The 15,054-nt window shown below is 41.1% G+C and overlaps 1 protein-coding gene across 1 annotated transcript in view; it reads left to right on the top strand.

The window, feature by feature from the left end:
- Positions 1 to 495: 495 nt before the first annotated feature.
- Positions 496 to 15,054, top strand: part of LOC113409490 (CLIP-associating protein 2-like) — a 271,704-nt gene continuing 257,145 nt past the window's right edge. Inside the window, exons 1-2 of the mRNA XM_029914215.1 lie at positions 496 to 909; positions 14,387 to 14,465. Of these exons, the coding sequence (XP_029770075.1) occupies positions 715 to 909; positions 14,387 to 14,465 (274 nt within the window). The 5' untranslated portion in view covers positions 496 to 714. The remainder of the gene's footprint in view (positions 910 to 14,386; positions 14,466 to 15,054) is intronic.

Below are 15,054 nucleotides of genomic sequence, written 5' to 3'. Positions count from 1 at the left end.
CGGGCGCCGGGGCCGCTGCGGAGTGAGTCCGGAGCGGCTGAAGTTTAGACCTGCCGCGGGGCGGGGACGCGGAGCCGCATCCATCCCCCGGGCCAGGGAGCATGAAAGTTCCGCTCCGGCCCCGCCGCTGCTTCCGGCTGCGTTTGGCGACAAGGAGCCACTGCCCACTGTGCTGAGAAGCGGCGGCGGTGGGTCCGTGCCGGGCCTGCGGGCTGGGGAGAGACGCCAGCAGCTCCACCGCCGGCCTCTGGGGATCCCCTCAGAAAGTGCCCGTGGCGCTGACGCCCCCGGTTGGAACTTCGCGAGAAACGAAACTTGAGGGAAATCGTGAAAAACACTGAAAACTGGAATAAAAAACAGCTCCCCGAAATCAGAGGATCCTGCAAATACCCCCTCCCCGACTGCGTCACCAGCAGCCTCACAAGGGAATCACTGGAGATTTAATTTTTTTAATGCTTTTGAAAGGATTTTTGTTCGTGTGTTTCTTGGTTAAAGGCCTTGTATTTCACCTTGCGGAGTTTGTTTGGGGAGAAGAACAGAGGGGAAAAAAACCTCCTTTCTGCTGGGCAAGACTTGGAGGTGAAACGTTGGTGGCTACTTCTCCAGCTGGGCACTTCTCCCCACCCTACCCCTCGCTTTGTATGTGTGTGATTTGTTTTTGGTATTGAAGCAGTTTGATTCTTCGCCTAATAAACTTTTTCGTTCAAATCCACGATGGAGCCTGGCAATATGGACTATTTCTGTGATCAGGTACAGCAGAAAGATGTGAGCCGCAGGATGCAAATCGGCCAAGAATTGCTGGAGTATCTGGCCGACCCCAGTAGATCCACTGACCTCGAGCAGGATCAGCAGCGCCTTGATAAAGTGATTGACGAATTAATAGGATGGGTTAACTCTAGTAATTTTAAGGTAAGAATGTTGTGCAGAGGTTGAGAGTAACAGGCTTTTTCATGTTAAAAAGGTATGGTGCTCTTAATTATCCTTAAATCCTAAATGAGCAGAACAGGACCCCAATTTCTCTTGCCTATCATATCTTGTTTCTTCCTTCCACAAAGAGAGGTTTTTCAGAAAAGTGGATTTTGTTGGTTGGAAAGATTATTTTACAGCATATTTCTGGCCTGTAAGAGGAGTTCATATTTTCTCCTTTCATGTTAGATAAAATTGGACTAGCATTTGTCATTTAAAATATTGCATTACGAAAAGTAATTTTATGGAGAGATGTTTTGGTGCATATTATTATTTATTATTATTATTTTTTTTGTATGGCTCTTGATTATGGGCAGTCAAAAGCAAACATCCCTGTTTTCTCACATTGTATGTCATCCTGATTTTTGACCCCTCCCATTCCATACACCCTATAGTCACTCAGGTACATATTTGCCTTTATTTTCAGTAGGCAATACAAGTGATCTTTCACTAAATGTGTAATGTATCATCTTTTCTGTTTCATAGGGGTTAACTAGTGATTGCTGTTTCAGGGTCCAAGTGTAAATTTGAGTTTATCCATACTATCTTTTGTATAGTTTTCCCAGTATGAGTAGTTATGTTGTATCTTTCTGGAGGTCTGTGGTGACTCATGTTTCAAATTTTTCTTTATGCATTTTTAGCTGAAGTGTACAAGAAAGTGCTAATTCTGGGTGCATGGAGTGAATGTGGGCAATTCTTTTGCTTTTGGATACCCAGTAGAAACATGGGCAACGTGGTCATATTGTCCACTTGGACGACTATTTAACTGCAGTTGCTTTGCACTTCAGTCAACTGGTGGCAGTGTTGCTCCATAGTGCTGGACTCAGGTCTGTTAAGTGAGCATAATGGTTTTTTGTTTTTGTTTGCAGGGGTAGTTCCATATACAAAATTGATTGCTGTGTACTTATGACTACTTGATTTACCAGTCATTTTGAAGTACCTCTCAAATTAATTCTGTTGATTTAATAGTTCTCTGAAAATTACAGCTCAACAGGCAAATATCGGAACAGTTAGTACAGTATAATAGTACGTTTGTGATGGTGGCACAGTAATTAAACTTGTTTTTTTTTTAAGCATTTATAGATGTTACAGATCTGTGAATTATTTTATAACATTTACACCTGCTTTTAGGATTGAGCTCTGGAAGCTGTCAATTTCAGCTATTTTCACAAGCACATCAATTATTACAGGTCACGTTAGTGTAGAGATGGCTCCTTATTGAATATTTAGTACAATTGTGTGTTCTTGGTCTTAAATTGCTGAATTTGGGGTAGAGATATTTCATATAGGCGCATAGCAAAATTGGGTAGGTTTGAAAGATAATGCTTTCAGTTTGGATGATGAGCAACTGATTACATTTTTCTCAGCAGGATGTTAATTTAAAAAAAGTTGTCTCTTAAGATAGGCAACAAAAACACGCATCACCTCTGTGTTCTCTGTAAAATCTCACAAAAGATACCATTAGCTACAGATAAATAATGCTCTTTTCAAAGTGTAACTTCTTTCTCTCACATCAGAATGTTCAGTTTGCTTTAGATGTAAAGATGACTGGGTGCCTTGTTCTTTAAGACTGGTGGAAAGGCAAGAAATATGTAGTATTCTAAGTTATCAAATACTGTACTGTACAAATAAGGCTCTTACAGAGCTTAATAGACTTTAATAATGTAAAAGGCTTGCAGGCTAATTAGGATTCAGTTTTGCATTCCCTAAGTGCACATAACTCCTTTGGCATTGAATTTTATACACACAAAGGGCAGGATTCTCTCCCCACCCCACTCTTCAAAAACAAAATAAAACAAGGATGTTACATCAACACAAGGGTAGTGGGAATTGCAATTCTGGACTAGTCCAATTGCTCAGTTAAACCAGTAGCCTGTCTGTGATGGTAGTCACCATGAGATGCTTTAAAGGAAGATTAAGAATCTTCTCCTTGTGCTTGAGGAGTTTGTGTCTTCTATACTTATTTTATCAGCTGCAGCAGTGGAAGTTATCCATTTAATTGTCTTAAGTTTATTTTAATCATACTAGATTCTTGGCTTGAATGATAGTCCTGTGTTAATGAATTCCACAGGTTAATTGTGTGAGAAAATGATTTTATTCATTTTCCAAGGGACTGTCAACTTGATTCTTTCAATGTTGAATGCATTTAAAAAATCTTAATCCTTCAGTACAGAGTTATTTAAAGTGTGCCTTTCATGACCTTTGATCTCGGAACTGAATGTAAACTGTTAAGGTGTTGGATTCATGAGACCACAGATACACAATTTCAGTGTGGTTGCTGCTGCATCAGTAGAGTGGAATTGCCAAGACACTAGTCATCTTCCTTGCAGCAGTGAAACTGAGGGGAAAAAACCCTATTTACATTAATTCTTTTGGGGAAATAGGATTCGCTTAACATCGTTTTGCTTAAAGTAGCATTTTTCAGGAACATAACTACAATGTTAAGCTAGGAGTTATTGTACCCCTGATTGAATCTTGGGGCGGGGGGAAGCCCGCGGTTGCTCTAGCTGCCCCGGGACTGCTGCCGGGCCCCTCCGAGCTGCGGCTTCTCCTGCCGACCCCAGGGCCAACCGCATCGGCCGCTGCTCAGATGGTCCCCAGAGCCAGATGCCCAGTGCAGCTGGCTGCGGGGCTGCCCAGTGCAGCTGGCTGGTGTGGCTGTCCCTAGGGCCGGCTGCTTGGGCTGTCCTGGGATCAGCCACACTGGCTGCGGCAGAAGTCACGGAGCTCTAATGATGATGCAGAAAAGGCAGAAGTGTTCAGTAAATATGTCTTGTATGTGGAAAGAAGCAGGATGAGGTACTCCTATCATTTGATGAAGTACTTTCCAGTCCATTCATAATTGAGAATGTTAGTTAACATCTAATAGGGATAAACATTTTTAAATCAGCAGGGCCAGATAACTTACACCAAAGAATCCTAAGAGTTGGCTGCGGTCTTTGATCTGATAATTTTTAATAAATTTTGGAATATGGGGGAAATTTTGGAATACTGGAAGAATGGTAAATGTTGTGCCAGTATTCAAAAAGGGCAAGTGGGATGACCCAGGTAACTATAGGCTAGTTAGCTTGACATAAATCCTGGGCAAAATGATGGAAAAGCTGATAAAGTATTCAATTATAGGAATATAGTTAATGCCAGTCAACATAGTTTTACGGAAAATAGGTGTTGTCAAACTTGATTTCATGTTTTGATGAGAAAGGTAGCTGCATGGATGTAATATACTTACACTTTTGTAATGCATTTGACTTAGTATCACACGATATTCTGATTAAAATGTTAACACAATATCAATAGAGCACAAGTTAAATAGATAAAGAACTGGCTAACTGACATCTCAAAGTAGTTGTGAAAGGGGAAATATTGAATGAGGGTGTTTCTAGTGGGCATCCACAGGGATCTGAAGCTATTCATCATCTACATCTGTGATGTGAAGTAACTATAAAGTTAGCAAAGATAAAATTTGCAGATTATGTAACATTGGCAGAATGGTAAATAATGATGACGGGCAGTCACGCAGAGCGATATGGATCGCTTGATGAGCTGGACCCGTTCAGACAAAATGCATTTTAATCCAGCTGAATGTAAAGTTTTACATTTAGGAACAAGAAATGCAGGCCATACCTACAAAATGGGGTATGGAAAGCAAGAACTATGAAAAGGATTTAGGGATCATAAGTGAACAAGCAACTGAATGCAAGTTCCCACTCTGATTCTATGGCAAAAAAAATTAATGCTACATTTGGATGTATAACGGGTGTAGCGAACAGGAGTAGGGAGAAGATTTAGTCTTTATTTATGACATTGGTGAGACAGTTCTGGTATCCATGTTTTAAAAAGCATGTTGACAAATTTGTAGCAGAAAAAAGCCACAAAAGATTTGAGGGCTGAAAAAAATTCCTTAGTTACTTGATTAGTGTGTAAGTACCTTGGTGCTGCATATTTTCTCCCCATGAAAGGACTCTTTAATCTAGCAGAGAGAGACAACAAGAACCAATGTCTGGAAGCTATAGTCAGACACAGCCTAACTGAAAATAAGGCATGGTTTTGTAGCAATTATGGTAATTGACCATTGGATCAGACTATCAAGGATCTCTTGACGTAGTCATGTAGAGACTGCATGCCTCTCTGGAAGATATACTTTAGCCAAAACACCAATTTTTGGACTCCAATACAGGAGTAACTGGGTGAAATTTAATGGACTGTGAGATATACAGGAGATCAGACTAGATGATTTAATTGTCCTTTCTTGTCTTAAACTCTACAGATCTCTGATAAAATCGAACCCTTGGTTCTGCCTCATCTCCATTGCATGAAGTGCCTCTTCTGGAACCAGAATCTATACCAGATTCAAAATCTGTGTCTGTGTCCCTTGGTCCTTTGTGCAGCTTCTTTCTGGGTGTTGTCCCAATGCTGTTCAAAGAGAGTGTTTTCAAAAGAAGGTGCTTGCTTCTAACCCCCAAGGCCATCAATATGTCTGCTCTTCTTTAGTGAGCCCACTTGACAAGTTTTATTGTTCTTGGGTCTGGCTTCCGTCCCCTCTCCAACTGCAGCTGTCTGGAGGTGCTTGCCTTCCATGCCTTGCTCATTCACACCTTATTCATTCAATAGGGCAATTGATTAAAAGGGGGGGGGGATGGGGGAAATCTTATTCTACTCCTAGCAAAAATAAATTTTTTTAACATTATACCAAGGCTCAATACAAAGTTTTCTATATAAGGATATGATACAAAGTTGTATGAAAATAGAGACATAATACAAAGTCATATGAAAGTTATGTGAAGATGCTTAATGCAGAGATTTATCTACATTGTCCCCCTTTTGACCTCTCAAGAACAATTCTTGAGTGGTCACCATATAAATCTTCTGTATCTGTTTTAAAGCTATGTATTGGGTCATGATTTCAGCCTGTGGTTTCAATTTAGAATACATCTGTTTTATCCAGCAGCACATGCAGAGCATTAGAACCAACATAACAGTCAGGATTACTACTAGCACAATGATGTGATGAATAATTATATTTAGAACTGCTGACTAGGTGGGCTGCTCCTACAACACTCTGCCCCTTGATCTATGATCATTACAGTAGTTGTTGTCGTTGTAGGGCACAGATCTGTTGCAAACCAACCAAACAATCATAATCAGGTGAATATAACTAAAACCATTACAGTTGACTAAACACCAGATATAACATAAATACAAATGCAAACAATCATAATTATAATAATTGGGAATACAATAAAACCGTCACCATTACAATAATTGGGTACATTGACAAACAAAATGAGGCCCAAGTTTGATGCTGCAATAGCCATCAAACAATAAAAGTCACTGAGGTCAGGACCTCCTTAAGCACACACAACAAATAAGATTTTGCAGGAGTACCACAGTTCTCATGCAAGTTAAGTTGGTTTGGACTTAAACTAATATTCAGTTGCTAAAATGTTGCAAAATCCCCTATTCCTAACAGTTGTTCTCAAGAGGTCCCTGGGGACCTGAAAGATGGGACCCTACAATCACAGGCCAAGGTGTTACAGGTTATGGGGGCCCATGAAGTACCCTTCAGGGCTTGGGGAAGTAGAACCAGAGTGCATAGAGGAAAGTGTGGAATTAACTACCTGAAAGGGGGTTCCAAAGAGGATGGATCTAGATTGTTCTCAGTGGTACCTGATGACAGAACAAGGAGTAATGGTCTCAAGTTGCAGTGGGGGAGGTTTAGGTTGGATATTAGGAAAAACTTTTTCTCTAGGAGGGTGGTGAAGCACTGGAACGGGTTACCTAGGGAGGTGGTGGAATCTCCTTCCTTAGAGGTTTTTAAAGTCAGGCTTGACAAAGCCCTGGCTGGGATGATTTAATTGGGAATTGGTCCTGCTTTGAGCAGGGGGTTGGACTAGATGACCTCCTGAGGTCCCTTCCAACCCTGATATTCTATGATTATTAGAGAACCTAACAAAAAAATAAACCTGATGCATTGGGGACCAAAGTCTTTTGGACAGAGGTGGATGTGATTGATAATTTGGTTGGAGATGGGGGAAGTAGAGAAAGGAAAAGACATTTATCCTGTCTAGTGTAGTATCCCCTCTTTCTCTGGACCCAGTGCTAGCACAGGACACCCACCAGAGACAGACACAGCACATGCAACACAGAATGCTGAACACAGACTTTTGTCGCGACACTGTAACCATGGTATTTTGATAACTTTTCAGCTGGTACCAGCTCTCCTGATGTTCTGGTTCAGAGGCTGAAAAATTAAAAGCTTAGAAACAAATTAGCACAGTGCTCCCACCACGGCAGACCCTGCTCGGTCTCTGCTACAGTGTGTCCGGTACTTGGGGCTGCACAAATGCTCATTAAGTGGTGCATTTCTTGTGAGTTTAAATCCTCCCTTTCTCCCAGTAAAAGGGTATTAACACTCCACCTAGAAACATTTTCCTGTTTTAAAATCCCCAGCCACTTTGCCATGGTCTGGAAATCTGAGGCAGAAGCAGGCACTGTTGTTACTGTTTCACTCCCACTGCCCTCTCTCCTGGTTGTGACTGTTCTCTTTGTTACTGTTGCAATTGCATTTTGGCCCTGGAAGGAGGAATCTATCCAAATATCCCCTTCCCAATCTCCAGAGGGACCCCAAAAGTCTGTCCCTTCTGGGTTCTCAAATGTGCCTTCTCCTGATGTTACTGCTGCAATTAATCTATTTGCAAATCCCAATTTTTGTTCCAGGTGTTTAATGAGTAATTTACAGTGGTTATGGTCAGCGAGGGCTCTCCCCTGTTCTAAAGTTAACTTTTTGACCATTCCCTGTAATACCTGGTTTCTTTTTCAATTTTCTCCTTTTCTTTCGTATGCTCCTATGAGATTTGAGAGTGCTGCTTTAACTCTTTGTACCCATCCTTAAGGGCATCTAACTGGGTTTGGGTACTAATGGACATACATTTCCATTTCTCTACTTCTGCACCAGAGGCTTGTAAATCTTGGTGCAGTTTCTTGTTTTCATTTTTACATTCAGCCAATTGAAGAAATACCTCATTACAGGTTTTCCATAGAAGCCAAACTGCTGCTGCTTCTTTTTTTTTTTTTTTATTGGAGTTGAGGGTTTATATATCAACAAATACCTAGCCAATTTATCTTCTAGGTCTGAAATTGTATGGACATCAGCTAACACTTGATCAGACGAAGAGCTGTGTCTGAATTTTTGCAAGATATGTTCAAAAGGCGTAACATCTTTTACAAATGCCAATTTCTCAGTCTCCTCTCTGAGAGCCTTCTTAAGAGACTGTATACGTTTAAACACTTTCTAGTATACCCAATCTCCTATTGGGACTAAATAGCAATGCTTATTCTCTTTACTCTTACTTATCAATACCTCTTTTCCTGAAGCAAGAAATTTAATTCTCCTCCCTTCTTTCTAATGCTGGCAACTCTACGACTGGGGGAGCGAGAAAGCTACTTCTCCTCCTCTCTTTACCCGGCCTTCTACCACCAGGGGTGTGGAATTCCTTTCCAGAAGAGGTTGTGAAAGCTAGGACTGTAACAGCGTTTAAAAAAGAACTGGATAAATTCATGGTGGTTAAGTCCATTAATGGCTATTAGCCAGGATGGGTAAGGAATGGTGTCCCTAGCCTCTGTTTGTCAGAGGGTGAAGATGGATGGCAGGAGAGAGATCACTTGATCATTGCCTGTTAGGTTCACTCCCTCTGGGACACCTGGCATTGGCCACTGTTGGTAGACAGGATACTGTGCTAGATAGACCTTTGGTCTGGCTCGGTACGGCCGTTCTTATGTTCTTAAAGTTTGTTTCATTACTCAGTGAATGCTCGTGGTACCTTCCCCCTTTCGCAATTCTCCACCAAAACGTTGAGCTTAAAGTACTGCACAGGATCTTTTCAGGGGGAATAAGGCAAATATATTACACTCATACATTCACACACGCACACAAGCACACTCCGTTTTGTTGTTGTTACCAATTAGTTGCTCCCCTTAACTTCACTGGCCAGGTGAGTTAGGTGGGGGAGCCGGGCTTCTGCCGATCTGGATCGATGCTCCCATGTTGACAAGACGAGACCCAGGGTCCTCTGCAAGACACCTCACATTTATAGCAGCTTCCCTCTCATGCAAATCTATACCAGATTCAAAATCTGTGTCTGTTGGTCCTTTGTGCAGCTTCTTTCTGGGTGTTGTCCCAATGCTGTTCAAAGAGGGTGTTTTCAAAAGAAGGCGCTTGCTTCTAACCCCCAAGGCCATCAATATGTCTGCTTTTCTTTAGTGAGCCCACTTGACAAGTTTTATTGTTCTTGGGTCTGGCTTCCATCCCCTCTCCAACTATTGCAGCTGTCTGGAGGTGCTTGCCTTCCATGTCTTGCTCATTCACACCTCATTCATTCAACGGGCAATTGATTAAAGGGGGGGGTGGGTGGGGGAGGTCTTATTCTACTCCTAGCAAAAATACATTTTTTTTTTTTAACATTATACCAAGGCTCAATAAAAAGTTTTCATATAAGGATCTGATACAAAGTTGTATGAAAATAGAGGAATAATACAAAGTCATATGAAAGTTACGTGAAGATGCTTAATGCAGAGATTTATCTACACCAACTTGATCCAAGAACTCTTACAACTCCTCACTGTCCTGGGCTTTAAAATCAGAGACGTTCATGCTTACTCTGATTCAAAGCATAGTTCATTGGAGCAGTGTTAGATTCCAGATCAGTGAGTTTACCATAAGAAAGATTCCAAAGGATAGTGAGCCTCATCAACCAACTTAGATTACCCCAAGACACTAGTGCGAACATGCCTCAGACTCTTGGGATGCATGGTCTTATGCACCTATGTGATGTGATTTGCCAGACCTCACCTATGTTCCATGCAGGAGCAGTTGAACTCAGTGTGTCTATCCAGCAGGCATCATATGGACACTGATATTCACAGACCAGGAAGAACTCCTCATAAAACTGGTGGAAAGACCCTCTTCAAGTGTGGAATGGAGTACCTGTACTTACTAAGATGCCGGTGACACACATTTCCGTTTAGGATAGGGAGTTCATCTAGATCACCTTCAAACTCAAGATTCATAAAGTAACCATAGGTCCTCTCTCCTTATAATCCACCTACAGCTCAAAGCCATCCACCTGGCATACAAAGCATTCCCATCTGAACTCCACAGATCCATGTAACATCATCACAGCTAGGCATTATGCCAAAAGATAAGACAGCAAGATTCTCTGCTCTGTTAGGAGGCCATTTTGACTTTGGGATTGGTGCATTCTGAATTAGCTCACACCAGTGGCTCTGCACCTTCCCAGTCTTCAGAATATGTTGGCAGATCAGCTCAGCAGGCAGTTCTCAGGCAACCATGAGTGGCCCTCAAAGACAGTCCTGCAGAACATGTTTCATAAGTGGAGATGTATATCAATAGACCTCTTTGCCTTGCAGACCAGAACAAGTGTAACATTTTTATTTCAGAGGGTGTGCAAGTCCAGGCTCCCTGACAGACATCTTCTCTTCCCTCAGACATCTAAGCTTATTGTATGCCTTTCCACCAATCCCCATGATACCGAGGGTTCTGAGGAAGCTATTACAAAGCACAGGACTGAAGATTATGATTATAGCCCTAACATAGGCTAGGTAGTTATGCTATTCAGATCTGATGATCATATCCACCCTGCCTGTGTCTCACAGAACAATGTTCAGATCAAGTTGAATAGCCGGCATGGTAGCTGGATGATGTCCACCACAAGAAGCTGTGAGCTGAAGGTCAGAACATTTTGCTCCAAAGCAGAAAAGTCTTAGCTGGTGGGAAAGAAATATAGTGGCCCCTTTAAGGGGTCACCCTCTTGGGTGTGGCTGCAGACTAGGGATGGTTAGGGTAGGAAGTAATTATCTGACTAGGTGGGTAGGCTGGTGGGACTCATGTAAGCCATTGGCCCCCTGTCTGCATGGGGGAAGGTGCATAAACTCTGTTCCTCCACCTTGAACCAATGTCACACCTAAATTAGCAGCACCCACCATTCCATCCCTGGTTTTTTTTGTCTGGTGAGGACGTGCTAGTTTCCTTTTTTGGATTGGCAAGAAGTTTTTTTCACTGCCAGATTAGCATGGATGGCTGGTTTTCACCTTCCTCGCAGGAGCTCAGTGACCCTTTGGTGTACATCAGGAGGTAATGTTAGTGTTGTCATAGTTTAGCATATGTGAGATGTCCAGTGCAGGTACTGATTTCATGGGGGGGGTCTGGTTTCTTGATAAATTGGAAGTGGACTATAGTGGAAGGCATCCTGCAAAGAGGCTGTATAATGGATTTGGGGCTCCTAACATCTGGTGCTCTGAAGAGACTCCCCCCTTTCTCTTGCCTCTTAACCATCATATTAGGGGAGGGTGTTTGGGGTCCAAGCAACAGGTTGGGGACCAGTTTTGTGTGTGTGTGTGTGAGGGCTGACAGCAGCTCTTCACCAGCTGGAAACAATTAGAAAGGAATCATGACCCACACTGTGTGAATTATTGCTGGATAGTTCCCAGAATAATTAAATTAATAAAGATGCAACCTAATAAAACCACATCCCTTACATCTTGACTATTACATGTCCAGGACGGTGTTTTCTTTGCACCAGCAGAAGAGACTACTGCTGTCAAAGGCTTGTTTAGTGCTTCAGTAAAATCTGGTTCCAGGTGCTTAACAAATTACTTACACCAGTTCAGTGCCTTGACTTCTTAAAACTTCTGCAGCAAACATACCTTTTGAATGGTTCAACTCCAACCTTGACAATGACTATGGCTGATGTGATTGATGGATGATTGTAGATGTCCATGTTACAGTAGCATCTTCCTCTTCAGCAATTAGGCATCTATCCTGGTAATTTGTGTTGCGGATATTGGCAAGAAAATGAGGTGGGTAAGTGCTTGTTCCATTTGCTTCTTCACTGCCTGCAATTTAGCTTCACTGAGTGTTTCTTCCTGCAGTGTTGCTTAAAATTCTTTCCAAATTTCAATGGCACCAGCAATAGAGCAGCTATATTTCTGCAGATTGTCCAAAGCTTTGGAAACAGGTTTCAGTATATTAAGCTTATCTTCTACATTTCACTTAAGTCCGATGTTGACTACTTTTGCTGTGTGTGACGGGTTCCCCAGGGTGCAATCTGAAACTGGGGTACTGCTGAGCCCTCTGGTGTACCAACCTGGGCTCTCTCTCACACTGTGATGTTGTGACAAGCTGCAAACCTCTCCAGCTACTGCACTTACACAGCCATCCACAGGCAGGGATACACCCAGCTGAGTTACATGAATGCTTCTCCTACCCACTCATGAACCAACAATAGAGACACTCCAGCGACTTCCCACAGCTCCCCAGCCCAGGATCATCTTGCCCTGGTCAGAAGCCTGACCAGTGTAAGTTTATTACCTAATCTGCCCATCCCTCAATGTGGAGAGGACATGCACCAGCTTTTGTATGCTGCACAGATTTCCCAAGCACTTCAACCAAAACACATTGTTTTAGGTAAAATATAAAACCGATTTATTAACTGCGGAAAGATCAGTTGGTTACCTAAGAAATAAAAGTAAGATTGCAATCTGAGTTCTATTGACTAGACAGGATTTGAATCAAGGAATGTCTCACCCTGATGGTATAGTGCAGGGGTCGGCAACCTTTCAGGAGTGGTGTGCCGAGTCTTCATTTATTCACTCTAATTTAAGGTTTCGCGTGCCAGTAATACATTTTAACATTTTTACAAGGTCTCTTTCTATAAGTCTTTAATATATAACTAAACTATTGTTGTATGTAAAGTAAATAAGGTTTTTAAAATATTTAAGAAGCTTCATTTAAAATTAAATTAAAATGCAGAGCCCCCCGGACGGGTGGCCAGGACCCGGGCAGTGTGAATGCCACTGAAAATCAGCTCGCGTACCGCAGGTTGCCTACCCCTGGTATAGTGCCTTAATACAAGCTAGGATTCTCCTTTCCAGTCTGGCACTACCTCCGCCATTCCAAATCTTTGTCCACCAGATGTGCCTTCCAGGTGTGGAGTTGCGGGAGGAGAGAGGCCAAATGATGATATCGCTTCTTCTTTTTTATAGGTTCTTCCAGCTTGCTCGAAAAATCTTTTGTTGTGATGTGAGTCAAGCAGTCTCCATTGTCTGTGTTCCCTCTGAGAAGTTTTCATTGTATTCCGGTCCTCAGATAGTCCTTGGTAGTGTGGATTCCCCTTAATTGGCCATCAGTGCTGTCTGGCTTCTCCATTGTTGTACCTGAAAGCCTGGTTGTGGGTGTTTTCCAGTATTACAACATATTTCAGTAACGTACACACAGCAAAACTTCATAACTTCACATACAATGATGGCACATACAATCCAACAGAATATTCATGTTCAACAGATCAAGACTTTTAAAATGATACCTCACAAGGTATACTTTTTACAAAACATCACAATTATATGACAACGGTGAATATAGTGATGCCAGGGTGTTGCTTTGGGATAGTGTGTCACACTCTGAAACTTCCATCTACTTTATAGAGAATTTCTTCACAAATTGTCATCAGGATAGGCCAGTAACTAATAAATAACTCAAAACAGTTAACCACTGAATTCCATCAGACATTGTGAGGGATAATTAGTTTTGATCCTACTCTCTTCAGTGAAGCTGAAGCAAAGTGATTGTTAGAGAATTATTTTATAATTTTAATGTTTTACCTTATTCCTGGCATACCTGAGTGTTTGGCTAAATTTTTTTAATCGCATGATTAATCACTATTAATTTTTTTAAATTGTGTGCTTAATTTTAAGATTGGAAAACAGGAATAGAAATAAGCTTAAAAGTATTTGAAAGTTCTGGCAAGTACAATAAGATATTACTAAGTGATCTTCATGGTTAAAGATAGAATGTCCACATGTGCTTTCAACTGCATAGTGAAATGCCTAGACAGCTGGCCAGAATGCCTTTAAAAATGACCTCCTTAGTCCAGAGGTCACGTGACCTACAGTGATCATAGGGCTAGGAACCTTACAGGCAGTAGCAGATGTGGAAACATAATTGATGTATCTATTATTCCTTTAGCAAATGAATTTTAAGTAAATCAGTGTCAATTACAAATGCAAAAATTAGACAAATCCATTATAGATGAGAATATGAAAATGTTGCATTCCTAAAAATTGCTCCCTTTTGACTGAAGAATGCAAAAGGTACTGAAAAATCCAAAGTGCATCATATTATGTAAACATACTAGATGAACCCTAAATATTGTATAAAATTATTAACTTTATATAAAACCTTTAGAAAATAATTGTCAGCTCTCTAATTCGAATATTGATCTGATGGTTCAATATGGGTGATTACATCAGTAGCCAGTCCAGGTATTTATAGACAGATTAGAATATGTTTTAAAGAACTGTCTAGTGATGCACTATATACATCTAATACTTTCTTTTATTTCTACAGGTGGCGTTAGTTGGATTAGATGTCCTAGGTGCCTTTGTTGACAGACTATCAGGACACTTCAAATCCTATGTACCAACTGGTGAGTGAAGAACTAGTCAATTCTCCTTTTCCTTCAAAGAAAAATGTAGGAAAAAAGTGCTGTTTTCTTAGTAAACATTCTTATTTTAGCAACTATAGTAGACAAATGGCGGAGAACTTTTGGTAGTAACTATGACCCTAATCAGGTGTAAACACATGCTTTTTAGTGCGAGTGTATCTGCAGGATGAGGGCCTATATGCCCCATTAGGGTTTGACTTACAGATACTTATATTAACTTGTCGATATTATGTATGTACTTTACCTTTATATTTTAAGACAGCTATATTGTGATTCTTCAAGATTCCAAGAATTTTTTCTATCATTGATTTCTTGCTACATAGCTGCTTACTGTTCTCCATTATCTAAAATTGTGACAACTTGATTGTATTACTTTAAAATTATATTAATAAATTGCAGTTTCTATTTGTACAATGTCTTAACCAGGGTTCCATGTATATATAACATGATTCTGCCGACACAGAATTTGCTACATAATCCATCTCCTGCAGTAGAATTGTGCTGTAGGTTTTAAGGTTTCTTAAAAAACAACAACAACAAAAAAAAAACCAAACAAACAAACAACCTTCCC

Source organism: Terrapene carolina, unplaced genomic scaffold (genome assembly GCF_002925995.2).
Source record: "Terrapene carolina triunguis isolate 2854851 unplaced genomic scaffold, T_m_triunguis-2.0 Scaffold33715, whole genome shotgun sequence".
Taxonomy (NCBI): Eukaryota; Metazoa; Chordata; order Testudines; family Emydidae; genus Terrapene; species Terrapene triunguis.
This window is presented reverse-complemented; position numbering and strand designations above follow the sequence as displayed.